A 17543-nucleotide genomic window follows, 5' to 3' on the forward strand; every position below is an offset into this window, starting at 1 on the left:
CTTATGTGGCTGTATATATTTTGCATCTCTACATACATATTACTATGCAAAGTTGTATATACAAAGCCATGCATACTGTACTTTATGGAAAATTTAAGAGCGTTTCAGATATAATTAGAACCATATGTGTTTTTCCCCTTCTGGGCTGTGGGTGGGAGATGAATCTAGAGCCTGCCCCCGAGGCTTGCAAGGCTGAACTAAGCAGCCAGACTGGCTCTAAAGGCAATGGGGAGCTATTAAAAGGTTTGGAGAGGGAGGTCCTAGTGAGGCTGAACCAGAGGTGAAATAAACAGAAAGTTCCAGGCTCTCCTTGCTTCTACTTAAAAAAAATCAGAGCAGTAAATCCCAAACCAGTTCTGCTCACAACTCAACTGCAGATGAGCATCCCTTGCTCCATCTGTGCAGGAAAGCCATAGTGTGGGGCTGTAGGACTATGGAGTCAGCCTCTGCAAGCAACAAGGCTCAGAGGCTGAAGGGCTTCAGGCCCCAGCAAAACCCAGTGACCTTGTTGTCAAATCTGAATGTCATCATCTGCCTCCACAGGGCGACCAGCTCTGGATGGGGGCGTCAGGGTCAGGATCCTGTTCCATGTGGCAAGAGCTTGGGGAAGCTGCTGCAGGCCTACTGATGACCTTCTTTCCTGGCCCAGACACTCTTAAAACTTCCTGGCGAGGGAGGCAACACACCTTATTGTGCAGCCCTCAACGAGCGCATCAGCTGCACTAAGTGCTGAAGAAAAGCTCCCATAATAACCATGTGTGATAATAAAAAGATAAAGAGGCAAATAGGTATGTAGGTCAGCTCAAAAATAGCCACCCACCCGCCTGGCCTGGGTAGCCATTTGTGCCAGGTGGGTACAAAGGTTTTCCTTGCTTCCCTTCCCAAGCTGATGCCCCCTGCACTTTTCAAGGTTGCCTTAAATAGAACTCCTTCCTGCACTAGCTGGGGTAGCCAGGGCAGTAGGGACTGCAGCCCTACAGGGGCAGCCCTGCGCCCCCTCCACCAAATCAATCCTGGGGTCAGAGGACACAAAGGCTTGGCCTCTCTGACGTGAGTTCTTGGGGCTAAGTCAGGGTTTAGGGTAGTGAGTCACAGACATTCTTTCCCCCTATCCCTTAGGGTTTGCGCACACCCAGGAAGCCTTCCCCTCCCCAACAGAGACCGCTTTGTTAGCACGACCCACCCGGTTGGAGAAGAGTTACAGCCTCAGGGGTGTGAGGGCCTCCTTGGCCTCTCCCTCCCTCCCCCTCTCTCCTCTCTAGGGCTTTCACCAGAAAGGCGCCAACCCTGCGCTCTGCCCCCACCCAGCCGCCGGGGCCCCAAATGCTGAGCTCAGCATCTCTGTGGCCTGGCTGCCCTCCTCCCGGGCAGTGGGAAGAGCCTCCTTCCTCCCGAGGATGGGCGGGGCCAGGGCCAGCCCCGCCCTCCTCCCCGTTCCCCATCTCCCTCCATCCCCCTCCCGTTCCTCAGTCGCACGTTCTCCAAGTCACGTCCCCCGCTTCCCCCAGTAGGGGGTCGACGGAGATTGGACCCTCCCCCCAGTCAGCTGCTCTGCATCTGTCACCTCGGCGGCAGCGCTCCCTTGAGGTCGCACCTCCGCTGTGGAGGGAGGGGAGAGCGAGCTGAGGGGGGGGGTCTTCCCTTCCCCCATCCCGCTGGCCCCAGACAAGCCACCGCAGACCGCGGCGAAATCAGTTAAGCTCTTGCGTGCACCAGTTCCCGGAGCAGAGTCTGAAAGTTTTTGTGTTTCTGTGCGGCTACTTTTAAGTACAAAAAATTCAGCAGTGGCTCCTGGGTGCCTATGCCAGAGTCTGGCCCTTTGTGGATTACATACGGGACAACTGGGGTGGGGAAGGGCCCCTCTTCACAGGCACCAATTCCCAAAGTGGCCTTCCTATGGGACCCCAGAGCTCCCAGGGGGAGGATCCCAGAGGGGGATGTGGTAACAGAAACACTGTCACTTCTGGGAGTGAGGGTGTCAGCTAAAGGGAAACCCCTCAAGTGTCAGTCGGCCTTGCCATTTGAGTCAGCACTGCTAGGTGTTGCTGAATTCTGCAGGGGGAGGAAGAACCTGATCAGATAAAACAAGGGCTGACCTAGAGAAAGTCTCTTGGGTCAACATCTTAGCGATAACAGAAGATCACTCCAACTGTTCTACACCCCACCCTACAATATCGACCCCCTGCTTTCCAGCATTTACAGTCCCCTTTAGTTTACAACTAAGAGTATGGGTTGCCTGGGATCAGGAAATGAGCCTAGATGTAGAGTCCTGGCTCCAGCTTTGCTGACACTATGTGACTCACTGCACCTATCTGAATCTCAGTTTTCTCACCTGTGCAGTGACATTGATGAGGTCTGTCCTGCCTACAAACTCTACACACATATATTAGTTGTTGTTTTTTAATTTTTAGTAGAGATAGGGGTCTCACAACTTGCCCCAGGCTGGTTTGAACTCCTGGATTCAAGCAATCCTCCCATCTCCACCTCCCAAATGCTGGGATTACAGGTGTGAGCCACTGTACCAGGCCTTTATTTTTGTTTTGTTGGTTTTCGTTTTTGTTTGAGATAGCATCTCACTCTATCACCCAGGCTGGAGTGCAGTGGAACAATCTTGGCTGACCGGAACCGCTTCCCAGGTTCAAGCGATTCTCCTGCCTCAGCCTCCCAAGTAGCTGGGATTACAGGTGCACGCCACCAAACCTGGGTAATTTTTGTATTTTTAGTAGAGACACGGTTTCACTATGTTGGCCATGCTGGTCTCAAACTCCTGGCCTCATGTGATCCACTCGCCTCAGCTTTGCAAATCATGTGCTGGAATTACAGGTGTGTGAGCCACTGCCCAGCCTAAGTCTTTTTTTTTTTTTTTTTTTTGAGACAGAGTCTTGCTTTTTGACCCAGGCTGGAGTGCAGTGGCACAATCTCAGCTCACTGTAACCTCAGCCTCCTGGGCTCAAGTGATTTTCCCATCTCAGCCTCCCAAGAAGCTGGGACTACAGGTACACTCCACCATGCCCAGCTAACTTTTTGTCTCTTTAGTAGAGATGGAATTTCACCATGTTGGCCAGGCTGGTCTTGACCTCCTGGACTCAAGTGATCTGCCCACCTTGGCCTCCCAAAGTGCTGAGATTACAGGCATGAGCCACTGTGCCCAGCCTCCAGTTGTTATTTTTATTAACAAAGTTATGAAAATCCTTTAGAACATGTGGAAAAAGACAAAAAGTTATAAGGCTGGGTTCAGTGGCTCACACCTGTAATCCCAGCACTTTGGGAGGCCGAGGCGGGCAGATTGCCTGAGGTCAGGAGTTCAAGACCAGCCTGGCCAACATGGTGAAACCCTGTCTTTACTAAAAATACAAATATTAGCCGGGCATGGTGGCGGGCACCTGTAATCCTAGCTACTTAGGAGGCTGAGGCAGGAGAATCGCTTAAATCCAGGAGACAGAGGTTGCAGTGAACCACGATCGTGTCCAGCCTGGGCAACACACGACTCCATCTCAAAATTTAATAAAAAAAAAAAAAAAGTTATGAAAGCCCTAAAAAATATGGAAGTGTATGTTTTTGTTTGTTTTGGTGTTTTTGAGACGGAATTTCACACTGTTGCCCAGGCTGGAGTCTAATGGCGCGATCTAGGCTCACTGCAACCTCCACCTCCCGGGTTCAAGCGATTCTCCTGCCTCAGCCTCCTGAGTAGCTGGGATTACAGGCGCCTGCCAGCACGCACGGTTAACTTTTTCTATTTTTAGTAGAGACGGGGTTTTACTGTTTTGGCCAGGCTGGTCTCAAACTCCTGACCTCATGATCTGCCTGCCTTGGCCTCCCAAAGTTCTGGGATTACAGGCGTGAGCCACCGTGCCCGGCCTGTGCAAGTGTTTTTAGAATCCTGAAGCGCTCCATAAGGGTCAATGATCTTTGTGAGGAGGCTGGTGCGGTGGTTCATGCCTGTAATCCCAGCACTTTGGGAGGCTGAAGGGGGCAGATCACCTGAGGTCAAGAGTTTGAGACCAGCCTGGCCAACGTAGTGAAACCCCGTCTCTGTTGAAAATACAAAAATAAACCGGGCGTGGTAGTGCATTCCTGTAATCTCAGCTACTCGGGAGGCTGAGGCAGGTGAATCCCTTGAAGCCGGGAGGCAGAGGTTGCAATGAGCTGAGATTGCACCACTTGTACTCCAGCCTGGGCGACAGAGTGAGACTTCACCTCAAAAAAAAAAAAAAAAAAAAGATCTTTGTGAAGAGATGGCAAGTTGCCAGGTGGGCTGGCAGCTTCCATTTCCTGCCAGCCCAGGTGTTCCAGAGAAAGGCTCAGCATGCAGACCTGGTCAGCAGCCTTTTGCCTAGACCTGAGTTTCCCAAACCTTTGACTATTAAGGCCACTGGAGATAAAAATGCACTTCTGAGTGAGGTTAGAGGCATTGCAGAAGGGTGATGAAGGAGACCAAAGCCAGGGAGAAGACAGTTCCAGAGGATTGAGTGGGGCCTAACTGCCAGGAGAGAGGGAGATCCTGGAACCTCCTAAGGCTCCCTGCCCTGTCAGTTCCTTGTCCATAAAGTGGGGAGGTTAGGGGCTGGAAGGAGTACTCTCTTAGGACCTGCCTATCTTAACATTAAAAAATTTCAGCTGCGCATGGTAGCTCAGGCCTGTAATCCCAGGACTTTGGGAGGCTGAGGCGGGCGGATCACCTGAGGTTGGGAGTTTGAGACCAGGCTGACCAACATGGAGAAACCCCATCTCTACTAAAAATACAAAAAAGTTAGCCAGGTGTGGTGGCACATGCCTGTAATCCCAGCTACTCGGGAGGCTGAGGCAGGAGAATCGCTTGAACCTGGGAGGCAGAGGTTGCAGTGATTCAAGATTGCGCCATTGCACTCCAGCCTGGGCAACAAGAGCGAAACTCCATCTCAAAAGAAAAGAAAAAGATTTTAAGGTTCATTCTGCTGACAGAAGAATCCTGACAGTGAGAAGGCTGACCCTTCTCTCTGCTGATCTAGCACTACTCACCCCAGCCCTTTGGGAAACCCAGAGGCTAGACAGGTCCTCCTGGTCTCCTGTCTTCTCTAGAAGGAAAAACAACAACAGAGTGAGCTCATTTTGCTGTCCAGACAAATGATGAGCCTGGGTTTGGGCTTTCCCAACTGTGGCAGGTCCTGATCATCTCTGATCTCTGTCATCCTCTGTCATATACTCCCTAGGTTGGTGGAAAAACCCCCATCCCTGCTTCCCCCTTTGTTATATGGATGTCAACAATATTTCCATATTGTAAACCAATTGGAAGCCCTCGAAAGGCAAAAGCACTGAAATGGCTGAAATACCTACTTCTACCTTCTCTGGCAGGCCTCCTGCAGAGAGTCCTACGGGCTAGGCCTGGGGTTTGGGGGAAAGCAGCTCCATGGAATTTATTATATCTTTCTCCTTTGCTATGATCCTTGTAGAGGCTGAAGAGGTCTTTGAGATTCTCTAGTTCCATGTTTTCAAAACTGAGGTATGAAGGCTGGGCTTGGTTGCTCACACCTGTAATCCCAGCACTTTGGGAGGCCGAGGCAGGCAGATCACTTGAGGCCAGGAATTAGAGACCAGCCTGGCCAACATAGTGAAACCCCGTCTCTACTAAAAATACAAAAATTAGCCAGGCGTGGTGGCGCTTGCCTGTAATCCCAGCTACTCGTGAAGCTGCGGCAGGAGAATCGCTTGAACTCAGGTGGCAGAGTTTGCAGTGAGCTGAGATATCGGCACTGCACTCCAGCCTGGAGGACAGAGCGAGACTGTCTCAAAAAAGAAAAATGTTTTTGTCTTTTTTTTTTTGAGGAAAAAAGTAAGTAATTTAACTAGTAAGTAATCTAAACATTTGCTACTGAAATTAACACAGATAAAATATATGATAAAATGCAAAATTGTGTTATTTGTAATAAAAATTCTGGGCTTCAAAGTCATGGTATGCTTCCTGGGGGCTGCTTCTGGGCCACAGCCCAGACTCCGATCCATCCTTAGTGGCCAAACAGCCTGCAACTCAGGTCTGCTGACTCCTATCCTCACCCCACAGGGCCTGAGCTAGCCGAGGTTTAAGAGACTCACTAGAGAGAGGAGGTTGCCTAGCCCTCCCTGCACTTCATTGCTTTCTCTCCTCACAAGGATTCAGAACCCAGGATTGGAGAGGGATCTTAGTAATGGCTGGCAGAAACCTGGCTTCTAAGTGGATGGGATTCCTTCCTGACAGCCAGTGGGGCAGGTGAGGAGAAAAGAGACAGTGCTGGAGTTAGAAGGATGAGGTTCCAGGCCTGGCTGGGTCCCTAGGACAACTCATTTGACCGCACGGGCTGGAGATGGGTGGGCTGCATGAAGTCTGGTAGGCTGTCTGTGCCTTTCCTACTGCTGGGATACAGAGGTCTGCCAGAATCCTCAGGCTACTCTCTCAGCTCTCAAAACCCTTATCCCTTGGCATGGGTGGTTTATCAACCTAGCCCTTTGTGGGGTTCCCACTGCTCTGCCCTCACCCCAAAGGAAATGACTTCTTGGGAAACCTAGGACCCAAGGCAGAACCAGGCAGAACTGGTTGTTTGTGAGCTCACCTTTGTCACGTGTGAACCCTGTCTACACAGCTGCAAGCTCTCACCCACCCCTAACCCACCCAGGCCTATCTTTCTTAGAGGTCAATAAGCACCCCAGCTAAAGATAAGCATCAGAATCACCTGGAGAATTTTGCTCCTAAGGTCCCCACCCAGACCTACCCAATCAGAATGGGGGTTGAGGAGATGAGAATCTCGATTTTACAAGCTCCTTAGGCTGATTGTAATTTTTTTTTTTTTTTTTTTTTGAGACGGAGTCACACTCTGTTGCCCAGGCTAGAGTGCAATGGCGCGATCTCAGCTCACTGCAACATCCGCTTCCTGGGTTCAAGCGATTCTCCTGCTTCAGCCTCCTGAGTAGCTGGGACTACAGGTGTGTTCCATCACACCCGGCTAATTTTTGTATTTTTAGTAGAGATCAGGTTTCACCATGTTGGCCAGGCTGGTCTTGAACTCCTGACCTCGTGATCCGCCCGCCTTGGCCTCCCAAAGTGCTGGGATTATAGGCATGAGCCACCACACCCAGCCTGATTCTAATTATCAATCAGACTTGAAATGAAAGCCACTGGTTCACGGAGGGATTACGGGACTCTCACTTTGAGCCTCAATGTCCACATCTGTAGAATGGCACTATATTTGTTCCTCGGGGCATACTTGGACAACATTTTTTTTTTTTTGAGATGGAGTTTCACTCTTGTTGCCCAGGCTGGAGTGCAATGGCATGATCTCGGCTCACTGCAACCTCTGCCTCCCGGGTTTCTCCATGTTGGTCAAGGTGGTCTCGAATCCAACCTCAGGTGATCGCCCGCCTCAGCCTCCAAATTCTGGTTACAGGAATGGCCACCACTTTAAAAGCTACTTTGAAAGACTGATCAATACAGGCCGGGCCTGGTGGCTCATGCCTGTAATCCTAGCACTTTGGGAGGCTGAGGCAGGCGGATCACTTGATGTTAGGAGTTCAAGACCAGCCTGGCCAACATGGTGAAACCCCGTCTCTACTAAAAATACAAAAATTAGCCAGGCGTGGTGGCGCGTGCCTGAAGTCCCAGCTACTCAGGAGGCTGAGGCAGGAGAATCACTTGAACCTGGGAGGCAGAGGTTGCAATGAGCCGAGATCGTGCCACTGCATTCTAACCTGGGTGACGGAGTGAGACTCCGTCTCAAAAAAAAAAAAAAAAAAAAAATATATATACTCCTCAATACATTGTATTGTTAGTATTTCCATTTCAAAAAGCAGCCTCATTTGCAAAGACTCCTCACTGAGTTTTTAACTCTCCCTCCAGTAGGATAGTCAAAATCCTCCTTGAGGCCCTCACTTCAGCTTTTCACAAGCCTCCTAAACCAGGTGCATTTATAATCATGCTATTTTGACCAAGCTGTTTGTTGTTTTTCAAGAAAGCCACAGAATCCTGGGAACACTTCTGCTGGCTTCTCATCTCCACCTCCTCCCAATACTCCACCCTCTCCTTAATGCCTCAACCCACGGGCTCCTCCACCAACTACTTCCACCAGCCACAGTGAGAAGTTTCCAAAGGGCTGCAGAGGCACCCCAAGCAGAGGCATGCGAGCGAGTTGGCTGGCCTTCAGGGGGTTCCATCCTGAATTCTGGGGTTCTTGGAATCACACCCTCACCCCAAGATCCTGTTCAACTTCCCAAACTCGACCAGGGCGACTTGCCAGACCGAGGCCCTGGGAACCGGTGCTCCAGACGGAACCGCCTGAACGGGGAGGGGCAGGTGGCCGGGAGTGAGTGTTCATTGACTTTAAATTGCAGGTTGCGGCATTGCGCTCTATTCCGATGGAGCACAATCCTGGAAGAGGCAGGGTTTATGCATGGTCAGGGCCCTGGCCACAGACACTGGGACATGGGGCCTGATCACCAACTCCAGAGGCCTGAGTCACCTGGGACATGACACCAGCCCACTCCTGCTCAGAGGTTGGCCAGTCTCCCCACCAGGGTTGTCTTGCGGCTGCCATGTTGCACATTGTGTCTATGTGATGAGTGCTCCCTGGAGCACTACTCTCCAGAAGACACATGTTCATGCAGACTCTAATGGTAGCAGCATCCTCTGGAGTTGTGCAAAGAGGCAACCCTGCTTCTTCTTCTTCTTCTTCTTTTTTTAATTAAAAAAAAATAGGCCAGGTGTGGTGGCTCACACCTGTGATCCCAGCACTTTGGGAGGCCAAGGCGGGCGGATCACGAGGTCAGGAGATCGAGACCATCCTGGCCAAAATGGTGAAACCCCATCTCTACTAAAATATGAAAAAATTAGCCGGGCATAGTGGTGTGCACCTGTAGTCCCAGCTACTCGGAAGGCGGAGGTTGCAGTGAGCTGAGATCACTCCAGCTTGGCGACAGAACAAGACTCAGTCTCAAAAAAAAAAAAAAAAAATAGAGATGGGGGTCTCGCTATGTTGGCCAGGTTGGTCTTGAACTCTTGGCTTCAAGCAATCCTCCTACATTGTCCTCCCAAAGTGCTAGGATTACAGGCATGAGCCACCACACCCAGCCCTACTTCTACCAACAAGGGAACATTTCAACTTCAAAGCATTCTGAGGGGAGTGACTGCTTCATGGGTAAAGGACCTCCATGGGAGTTAGGAAGGTGTTTTGGAAGCAGATAGAGGTAGTGGTTGCACAACATTGTGAGTGTACTAAATGCCACTGAAGTAACTGTTCACTTTGAAATGGTTAATTTCCCTCCCTCCCTCCTTTCCCTCCCTCCCTCCCTCCCTTCCTCCCTTCCTCCCTTCCTTCCTTCCTGTAATCCCAGCTACTCAGGAGGCTGAGACCTGGGCAACAAGAGTGAAACTCTGTTTCAAAAAAAATAAAAAGGCCGGGTGCGGTGGCTCATGCCTATAATCCCAACGCTTTGGGAGGCCTAGGCAGGTGGATCACCTGAGGTTGGGAGTTTGAGACCAGCCTGACCAACATGGAGAAACCTGTCTCTACTAAAAATACAAAATAAGCTGGGCGTGGTGGCGCATGCCTGTAATCCCAGCTACTCAGGAGGCTGAGGCAGGAGAATCACTTGAACCCAGGAGGCGGAGGTTGCAGTGAGCCGAGATCGTGCCATTGCACTCCAGCCTGGGCAACAAGAGCGAAACAGCGAAACTCCGTCTCAAAAAAAAAAAAAAAAAATTCCCTACAACAGATCAGCCCTCTGCAAGATTTCACATCTCTCCCCAGTTTCCTGGGGTCGGTCACTGACTATATTCCAGAGGAAGAACTGGATTGGCTTAGAAACCCCATTCCCGGACCCCAGTTGAGGAGGAAGGGAAATGGTCAGATCTGTCCAAGGCTCTTGGCAGCACTTGCCAGAAAGAGGATGGAAAGGTAGCATCAAGGTCCTCTTGAAGGCACCCCATATTCCCCACTAGATCCTGGGAATCTAGATGCGGGTGTCTGCCATTCTGGAAAAAGCCATGTGCTTTTTGTTTTTGTCTCACTATGTCACCCAAGCTGTAGTGCAGTGGTACCATCATAGCTCACTGTAACCCTGGCCAGGCTCCAGTGGTTCTCCTACCTCAGCTTCCTGAATACCTGGGACTAAAGATGTGTGCTACCATGCCCAGTTAATTTTTATTTTTTATTTATTTATTTATTTATTTGAGACGGAGTCTCGCTCTGTCACCCAGGCTCGAGTGCAGTGGCGAGATCACGGCTCACTGCAAACTCCACCTTCCAGGTTCAAGTGATTCTCCTGCCTCAGCCTCCTAACCAGCTGGGACTACAGGTGCGCACCACCATGCCCAGCTAATTTTTTTGTATTTTTAGTAGAGATGGGGTTTCACCATGTTGGCCAGGCTGGTCTTGAATTCTTGACCTCAGGTGATCCACCTGCTTTGGCCTCCCAAAGTGCTGAGATTACAGGTGTGAGCCACCTCACCCGGCCAATAATTTTTTTTTTTTAGGTGGAGTCTCACTCTGTCACCCAGGCTAGAGAGCAGTGGCGCAATCTCGGCTCACTGCAACCTCCACCCCCTGCACCACCACACTTGGCTAATTTTTGTATTTTTAGTAGAGACAGGGTTTTTCTTTTTCTTTACTTCTTCATTTTTTTTTTCCTTTCTTTTTTTTTTTTTTTTTTTTTTTTTTTTTTTTTTTAGGTGGAGTCTCACTCTGTTGCCAGGCTGGAGTGCAGTGGTGCAATCTGGGCTCACTGCAACCTCCGCCTCCCGGGTTCAAGCAATTCTCCTGCCTCAGCCTCCCGAGTAGCTGAGACTACAGGCACGCGACACCATGCCCAGCTAATTTTTGTACTTTTAGTAGAGATGGGGTTTCACCATGTTGGCCAGGATGGTCTGAATCTCTTGACCTCGTGATCCGCCTGCCTCAGCCTCCCAAAACCCTGGGATTACAGGCGTGAACCACCACGCCTGGCCAATTTTTTGTATTTTAGTAGAGACGGGGTTTCACCATGTTGCCCAGGGTGGTCTCAAACTCCTGAGCTCAGGTGATCTGCCTGCCTCAGCCTCCCAAAGTGCTAGGGTTACAGGCGTGAGCCACCACGCCTGGCTAATTTTTAAATTTTTTGTAGATACGGGGTCTCACTGTGTTGCCTAGGCTGGTCCTAAACTCCTGGCCTCAAGTAATCCTCTCACCTTCAAAGTGTGTGGGTTAAAAGTGTGAGCCGCCACAGCCAGAGAAGCCACGTTCTTGCCTCATCTAACCATTCATTCATCCATTCATTCATGTATTTATCTAAGGAACATTTGCTGAGCCTTTTCTATGTACTGGGCACAGTGCTGGCTCCTTGAAGTTAGGATGAGTAGAACGCCATCCTCAAGTAGCTTACTGTCTAGTGGGAAGACCAAAGTGGAAAGAATTATTAACAACAAAGATATGCACAGGCTGGAAAGATGCCCTGAGGAAGGCACCTAAGGGGTGGAGTGTTGGGATGAGGGTGCTAGGGAAGGCTTCCTGGAGGAAGGGATGCCAGAGTTGGGTGGCCAAGGCTGCTGGTGGAAGCATGTCTAGGCAAGCCCACCTTGGCCTGAGGGGAGGAGGAGCGGGTGGGTGGACACCAAATGCAGGGTTTCTAGGTTCTGTGAGAGCTCCAATGAGGTCTGGTTCAGAGGCCAGGAGATGGAGCGTCCTCCTGCCCAGAAGGGCCCCATTTGCAGAGTTGTGGAGGGAGGGGGTGTTCGGTATAGGGAGGGTGGTTACAAAGTCTTTCCAGCTCCAGCCAGATGGAAGGGAATCTACCCTCCACCTCAGGACAGGACGGACCAAGGCCCTGCACTCTGGCTCCTGGGAGAGGCCAACAGTTAAGAACCCCCGCTTTACCCCCCCAACCTTTTAGATTCTCCTGGCAGATAGGCCTTGTCTCTATCAGGGGTTTTGGAGGGTGTCACAGGGGAATACACTGACCACCCCCAACTCCCCCAGGCCTCTGCCAAGCCTCCTTGCAGGAGACTTTACCCTGGAACCCACTCCCTCCTACTTTAGGAAACACTTCCAACAATAGGACTGCCTTCTTTTTTTTTAATTGCTTTTTAGAAACACAATGAGACAATAACATTAAGAGATTTCTTTTGAAAAGAAACAAAATTACTCATTGCGCATTAACCAGCCCTTCCCATTTGAGACAAGTTGTTTTATTAACAGAAGGAGACAGTGAATGAAAAAAAGGTGCTTGGAACACTGTTGGGCAGTCTTGATGGTGTTTGTTGAATGAATAAATGATTCCTAATAAACTGACCTTTCCAAACCGGACCCGGATTATTTTCCTTATGAATATCTACTTAAAAGAAAAAAAAAAAAAGCCTGTACTTTCTTTAGGTCAGTGTTCCACATTTTCCTGAATTTTTTTTCTGTCCATAAAAAAAGGCCAGGCGTGGTGGCTCATGCCTGTAATCCCAGCACTTTGGGAGGCCCAGGCTGGTGGATCACCTGAGGTCAGGAATTTGAGACCAGATTGGCCAACATGGTGAAACCCTGTCTCAACTGAAAATACAAAAATTACACCGGGCGCGGTGGCTCATGCCTGTAATCCTAGCACTTTGGGAGGCCAAGGCAGGCGGATCACGAGGTCAGGAGATCCAGACCATCCTGGCTAACACGGTGAAACCCTGTCTCTACTAAAAATACAAAAAATTAGCCGGACGTGGTGGTGGGCGCCTGTAGTTCCAGCTACTCAGGAGGCTGAGGCAGGAAAATGGCGTGAATCCGGGAGGCGGAGCTTGTAGTGAGCCAAGATTGCGCCACCGCACTCCAGCCTGGGTGAGAGAGTGAGACCCCATCTCAAAAAAAAAAAAGAAGAAGAAGAAGAAGAAAAAACATCGTAACTGTTTCCTTAAGGTGTTTAGGTGTCCCACCCAAATCAGCCTGGAGGAAAGGTGAATGTTCCTGATGGATTAATTCAGATCTTCTCTCTGGCCAGCAGGAAGACACACCCATGCAGGTCACCTCTGTAAGAGTGATTTCAAGAGCATGTCATCTACTCCAGCCCTCCAAGAACATCTAGCCGCCTTGATCCAGTGTCTTTTTATTAGTTTTAATTTTTATATCTCCATTGTTAAGCAATCTGGTGTCTTTAAGGCTCCAACAAGTGACAGAGCTTGAAGAATGGGAAGAGAAGGCCGTGAAAGTCCCAGTGGCTCACAAACTATTCCATTCTGCAGCTGTCTTTAAGATGTCTCCTGGATCCCCTGATTTCTTTCTTAAATCCATAAATTTGTCTCCATAAGTGGGTCTCCCACCTGTCAAATGAGAGTAGGGTGCAGAGCTTGGATTCTGGTTCTTTCAGGTTCTAAGTCTTGGCCCAAGTGTCAACTTTTTATTTTTTCTTTTTTAAGTTGGGGTGGGGATGGGGGTTGCGGAGGGCAGTGGCCTGACATCTCCTGCAAGTGTCATTTGTCAAGCGAAAGCAAGCCTGACCCGAGGCAAGGCCCGCCTATCTGATTAGGTTCCTTGCCCGCCCCGGGGTCCCTGGGCATCTGATGTAAGTTTGGCTCCCTCTTCCATCAGGGTCCTCGTATCCCAGACTGATGAACCTTTAGAGCAATAGGTCGAGTCCGTCCCAACCTCCACCCACCCTCAGCAAACACTGTTAGCCTCCGAGCACTACTGCCAGGCCAGATTTCCTGCGGCCCCGCCTGAATGATGAAACAGGGTATGGCCATTGCATTCCCTGGCTTTTCCAGAGATCTCGGTCCTCGGTCCTGATGCAACCGTCTGGATCTTTTACACAAAGCGCTAGGCGAGCGCTGGGCGCTAGGACCCGGGGGGCGCCCGGGCTGGGAGGCCCGGCTGCGCTGCCTGCAGTCCGCGGGGCGGGCGGATGGGTCCGTGAGTCCGACTGCTGTGAATCCTCGCTTCCATCCCTGCACTGGGCGCTATGAACCCAGGCCCATCCACACTCCTCTAACCACTCTCCTCAAGCCCTCTCCTTGGGAGCAGTTGGAAGGTGGAAGCGAATAGGGTTTGGGAGGAGGCAGGGATCCCCATTAACCCATGTCCTGGGCTGTAGAGTATCAGCCAGGATGGGCAGGTGGGGCCTCGGGGAAGGGGCAGCATGGTGCCCGGAGCTTCCTGGTCTGTGGACCCCACCCCCATATCCCGACCCTTTGCAAAGCAGGGATAGAAGGGGTAAGGGCGCGAGGGCAGGCCGGGATAACGTCTGCTCCTGCGCCGCCGTCCCACGGGCATCCCCCCGTGTGTGCCCAGTTGTTCCCGAAGCTTTAGGATCCAAGACGCTGGGGGCAACCATTTTCCTTGCCCGCCGCCCCCTCACGCTTCCCTGCCTCTCCTCCTAGCCTAGTCACGGGCTGTCCCCTCCCCCAGCAATGCAACCCTATAATAAACAAGTCTTTCCTTGATCCTCCCCTGCCGCGAGCGCCCTCGGGGACCTTGGCAGCTGCTGCCGCCGCGGATCCTTTCCAGAAAGGGGGCGTGGCGGTGGGTCGGGGTTCGACTGAGAGCTTTCTGGGGCTCAATGGAGGCGGGGCCCGGCCGCTGTCACCGGGCAGGAGAGAACGTTGCTTACGTGCGCCCGAAGTCCATTGGCCAAGGCGGGCCACACTCCCGGGTCTGGATTGGGTGGTGGCGCAGAGAAGGCGTGGCCTCGCCGCGCTAGTCCTTATAGGCTGCTCCGCACTGGTGCTAGGGAGCAGCAGGCCAAGGGGGAGGTGCGAGTGTGGAGCTGGGACGGGTCTGGGCAGCTCTCGGTGGTTGGCACCGGTTCGCACACCCATTCAAGCGGCAGGACGCACTTGTCTTAGCAGTTCCCGCTGACCGCGCTAGCTGGTGAGTGTCCCTTCTGAGTGTGGGTCCTAGAGCTCGCGGTCTGGTCTGGTCCCCACACTGACGCCTGTTCGGTCCCCCTCTTGTCTTACAGCGGCTTCTACGCTCCGGCACTCTTGAGTTCATCAGCAAACGCCCTGGCGTCCGTCCTCACCATGCCTAGCCTTTGGGACCGCTTCTCGTCGTCGTCCACCTCCTCTTCGCCCTCGTCCTTGTCCCGAACTCCCACCCCAGATCGGCCGCCGCGCTCAGCCTGGGGGTCGGCGGCCCGGGAGGAGGGGTTTGACCGCTCCACGAGCCTGGAGAGCTCGGACTGCGAGTCCCTGGACAGCAGCAACAGTGGCTTCGGGCCGGAGGAAGGTGAGCGGTGGGCGGGTGCCGACGCGACTCGAGGGGCCGGGAAGGTGGGGGAAGCCCCGGTGCTGGAAGGGGGTCAGAGCCGCCTTGGTTTCCTATCCCATCGGGACCCAGATTGCTTTGGGGGCAGGGGGAATTGGAGTATAAGGTGAGTGAGGCGGAAACTGAGGCACGGAGTGGGAAGAAGCGTTGGTTTCTTAAGGAAACAGCACCTCCCCCGCCTGTGCGTTTCCTTTTGAAGCTGCTCTAATACCCCTTCCTGTGTGCTCTCCTTTCCAGACTCGGCTTACCTGGATGGAGTGTCGTTGCCCGACTTCGAGCTGCTCAGTGACCCTGAGGATGAACACCTGTGTGCCAACCTGATGCAGCTGCTGCAGGAGAGCCTGGCCGAGGCGCGGCTGGGCTCTCGGCGCCCTGCGCGCCTGCTGATGCCTGGCCAGCTGGTAAGCCAGGTGGGCAAAGAACTATTGCGCCTGGCCTACAGCGAGCCGTGTGGCCTGCGGGGGGCGCTGCTGGACGTCTGTGTGGAGCAGGGCAAGAGCTGCCACAGCGTGGGCCAGCTGGCACTCGACCCCAGCCTGGTGCCCACCTTCCAGCTGACCCTTGTGCTGCGCCTGGACTCACGACTCTGGCCCAAGATCCAGGGGTTGTTTAGCTCCGCTAACTCTCCCTTCCTCCCTGGCTTCAGCCAGTCCCTGACGCTGAGCACTGGCTTCCGAGTCATCAAGAAGAAGCTGTACAGCTCGGAACAACTGCTCATTGAGGAGTGTTGAACTTCAACCTGCGGGGGCCGACAGTGCCCCCCAAGGCAGAGACGACTGAACTTTTGGGGTGGAGACTAGAGGCAGGAGCTGAGGGACTGATTCCTGTGGTTGGAAAACTGAGGCAGCCACCTAAGGTGGAGGTGGGGGAACAGTGTTTCCCAGGAAGCTCATTGAGTTGTGTGCAAGTGGCTGTGCATTGGGGACACATACTCCTCCGTACTGTAGCATGAAACAAAGGCTTAGGGGCCAACAAGGCTTCCAGCTGGATGTGTGTGTAGCATGTACCTTATTATTTTTGTTACTGACAGTTAGCAGTGGTGTGACAGCCAGAGAGCAGCTGGGCTGCTCCCGCCTCGGCCTGGCCCAGGGTGAAGGGGCACGTGCTCCTCAGAGCAGCCGGAGGGAGGGGGGAGGTCGTGGCGGTGGTTTGTGTATCTTACTGGTCTGAAGGGACCAAGTGTGTTTGTTGTTTGTTTTTTATCTTGTTTTTCTGATCGGAGCATCACTACTGACCTGTTGTAGGCAGCTATCTTACAGACGCATGAATGTAAGAGTAGGAAGGGGTGGGTGTCAGGGATCACTTGGGATCTTTGACACTTGAAAAAATACACCTGGGAGCTGTGTTTAAGCCTTCCCCCATCGTGTACTGCGGAGTTGAGCTGGGAGGGGAGGGGCTGAGAGGGTGGGGGCTGGAACCCCTCCCTGGGAGGAGTGCCATCTGGGTCTTCCATCTAGAACTGTTTACATGAAGATAAGATACTCACTGTTCATGAATACACTTGATGTTCAAGTATCAAGACCTATGCAATATTTTTTACTTTTCTAATAAACATGTTTGTTAAAAACAGTTGGTTGAGTCTCTCATCAGTACCATGAAGTGAAAAGGAGATGGGTGCTAGTGAAAGGCAGGTCTCATCAGGCCCTGGGGTCCACCTGTGTGTTCCTCCATTCCTTTCCGGGACTGCCTGCCAGCCTGGTGACAGAGGTATGTGAACCGTGTGCCATCTGTGCCAAGAACCCTTGGCCCTGTGCTGGCTGAAGCTACTAGGAGAACACACTGGAAACCCCTGAAGGTAGGGGGTGAGTCAGACCTCCCACCAAGCCAGAGTCTCCAGAGGGAGAGCTCACCTGGCTTCCCTGGTTAGAAGGCCCAGACAGGAGGTCCCACTGAGCCCAAGGTCTTAAACAGTGAAAGAAGGAGATACACCTAATGCTAAATGACGAGTTAATGGGTGCAGCAAAACAACATGGCACATGGATACATATGTAACAAACCTGCACATTATGGACATGTACCCAAAAACTTAAGGTATAATAATAAATAAAGATCAAAAAATTAAAAAAACAGTGAAAGAACTAGGAAATACCTTTTTTCTTTCTGGGAGAAAAAAATCAGTTGTTCTACCATCATGAAAATTAGAAATCTTATCTCTGGATTTAAAAAGACTAAGAGGGGGAGTTTGAAAAAGACTACTTAGCTCATGCCTCTCACTGGACAAGGAACCAAGAGGGGCATGAGCTGCCACTGGAAGGAAGTCTGGACCAGGCAGGTGCAGAACTCCCTGCACAAACAGGTGAGGGAAGGAGTGCTAAGGGCTTAGCAAGGAGGTGGCAG

At 51.8% G+C, this 17543-nt stretch overlaps 1 protein-coding gene and 1 long non-coding RNA gene across 2 annotated transcripts; one reads left to right on the forward strand and one right to left on the reverse strand.

The window, feature by feature from the left end:
- Positions 1 to 13034: 13034 nt before the first annotated feature.
- On the reverse strand, positions 13035 to 14461 carry LOC131383077 (uncharacterized). The gene is made up of 2 exons (XR_009212800.1): positions 13600 to 14461; positions 13035 to 13264 (listed from the first exon to the last, which is right to left on the reverse strand). It is a non-coding gene; the product is annotated as an uncharacterized LOC131383077 (long non-coding RNA).
- A 199-nt stretch (positions 14462 to 14660) lies between these two features.
- DDIT4 (DNA damage inducible transcript 4) lies at positions 14661 to 16775 on the forward strand. The gene is made up of 3 exons (XM_032139571.2): positions 14661 to 14810; positions 14902 to 15167; positions 15444 to 16775. The coding sequence occupies exons 2-3, from the start codon at positions 14963 to 14965 to the stop codon at positions 15935 to 15937; spliced, it is 699 nt and encodes a 232-aa protein (XP_031995462.1). The 5' UTR covers positions 14661 to 14810; positions 14902 to 14962; the 3' UTR covers positions 15938 to 16775.
- Positions 16776 to 17543: the final 768 nt, after the last annotated feature.

This window comes from Hylobates moloch, unplaced genomic scaffold, assembly GCF_009828535.3.
Source record: "Hylobates moloch isolate HMO894 unplaced genomic scaffold, HMol_V3 SCAFFOLD_3, whole genome shotgun sequence".
Lineage (NCBI taxonomy): Eukaryota > Metazoa > Chordata > Mammalia > Primates > Hylobatidae > Hylobates > Hylobates moloch.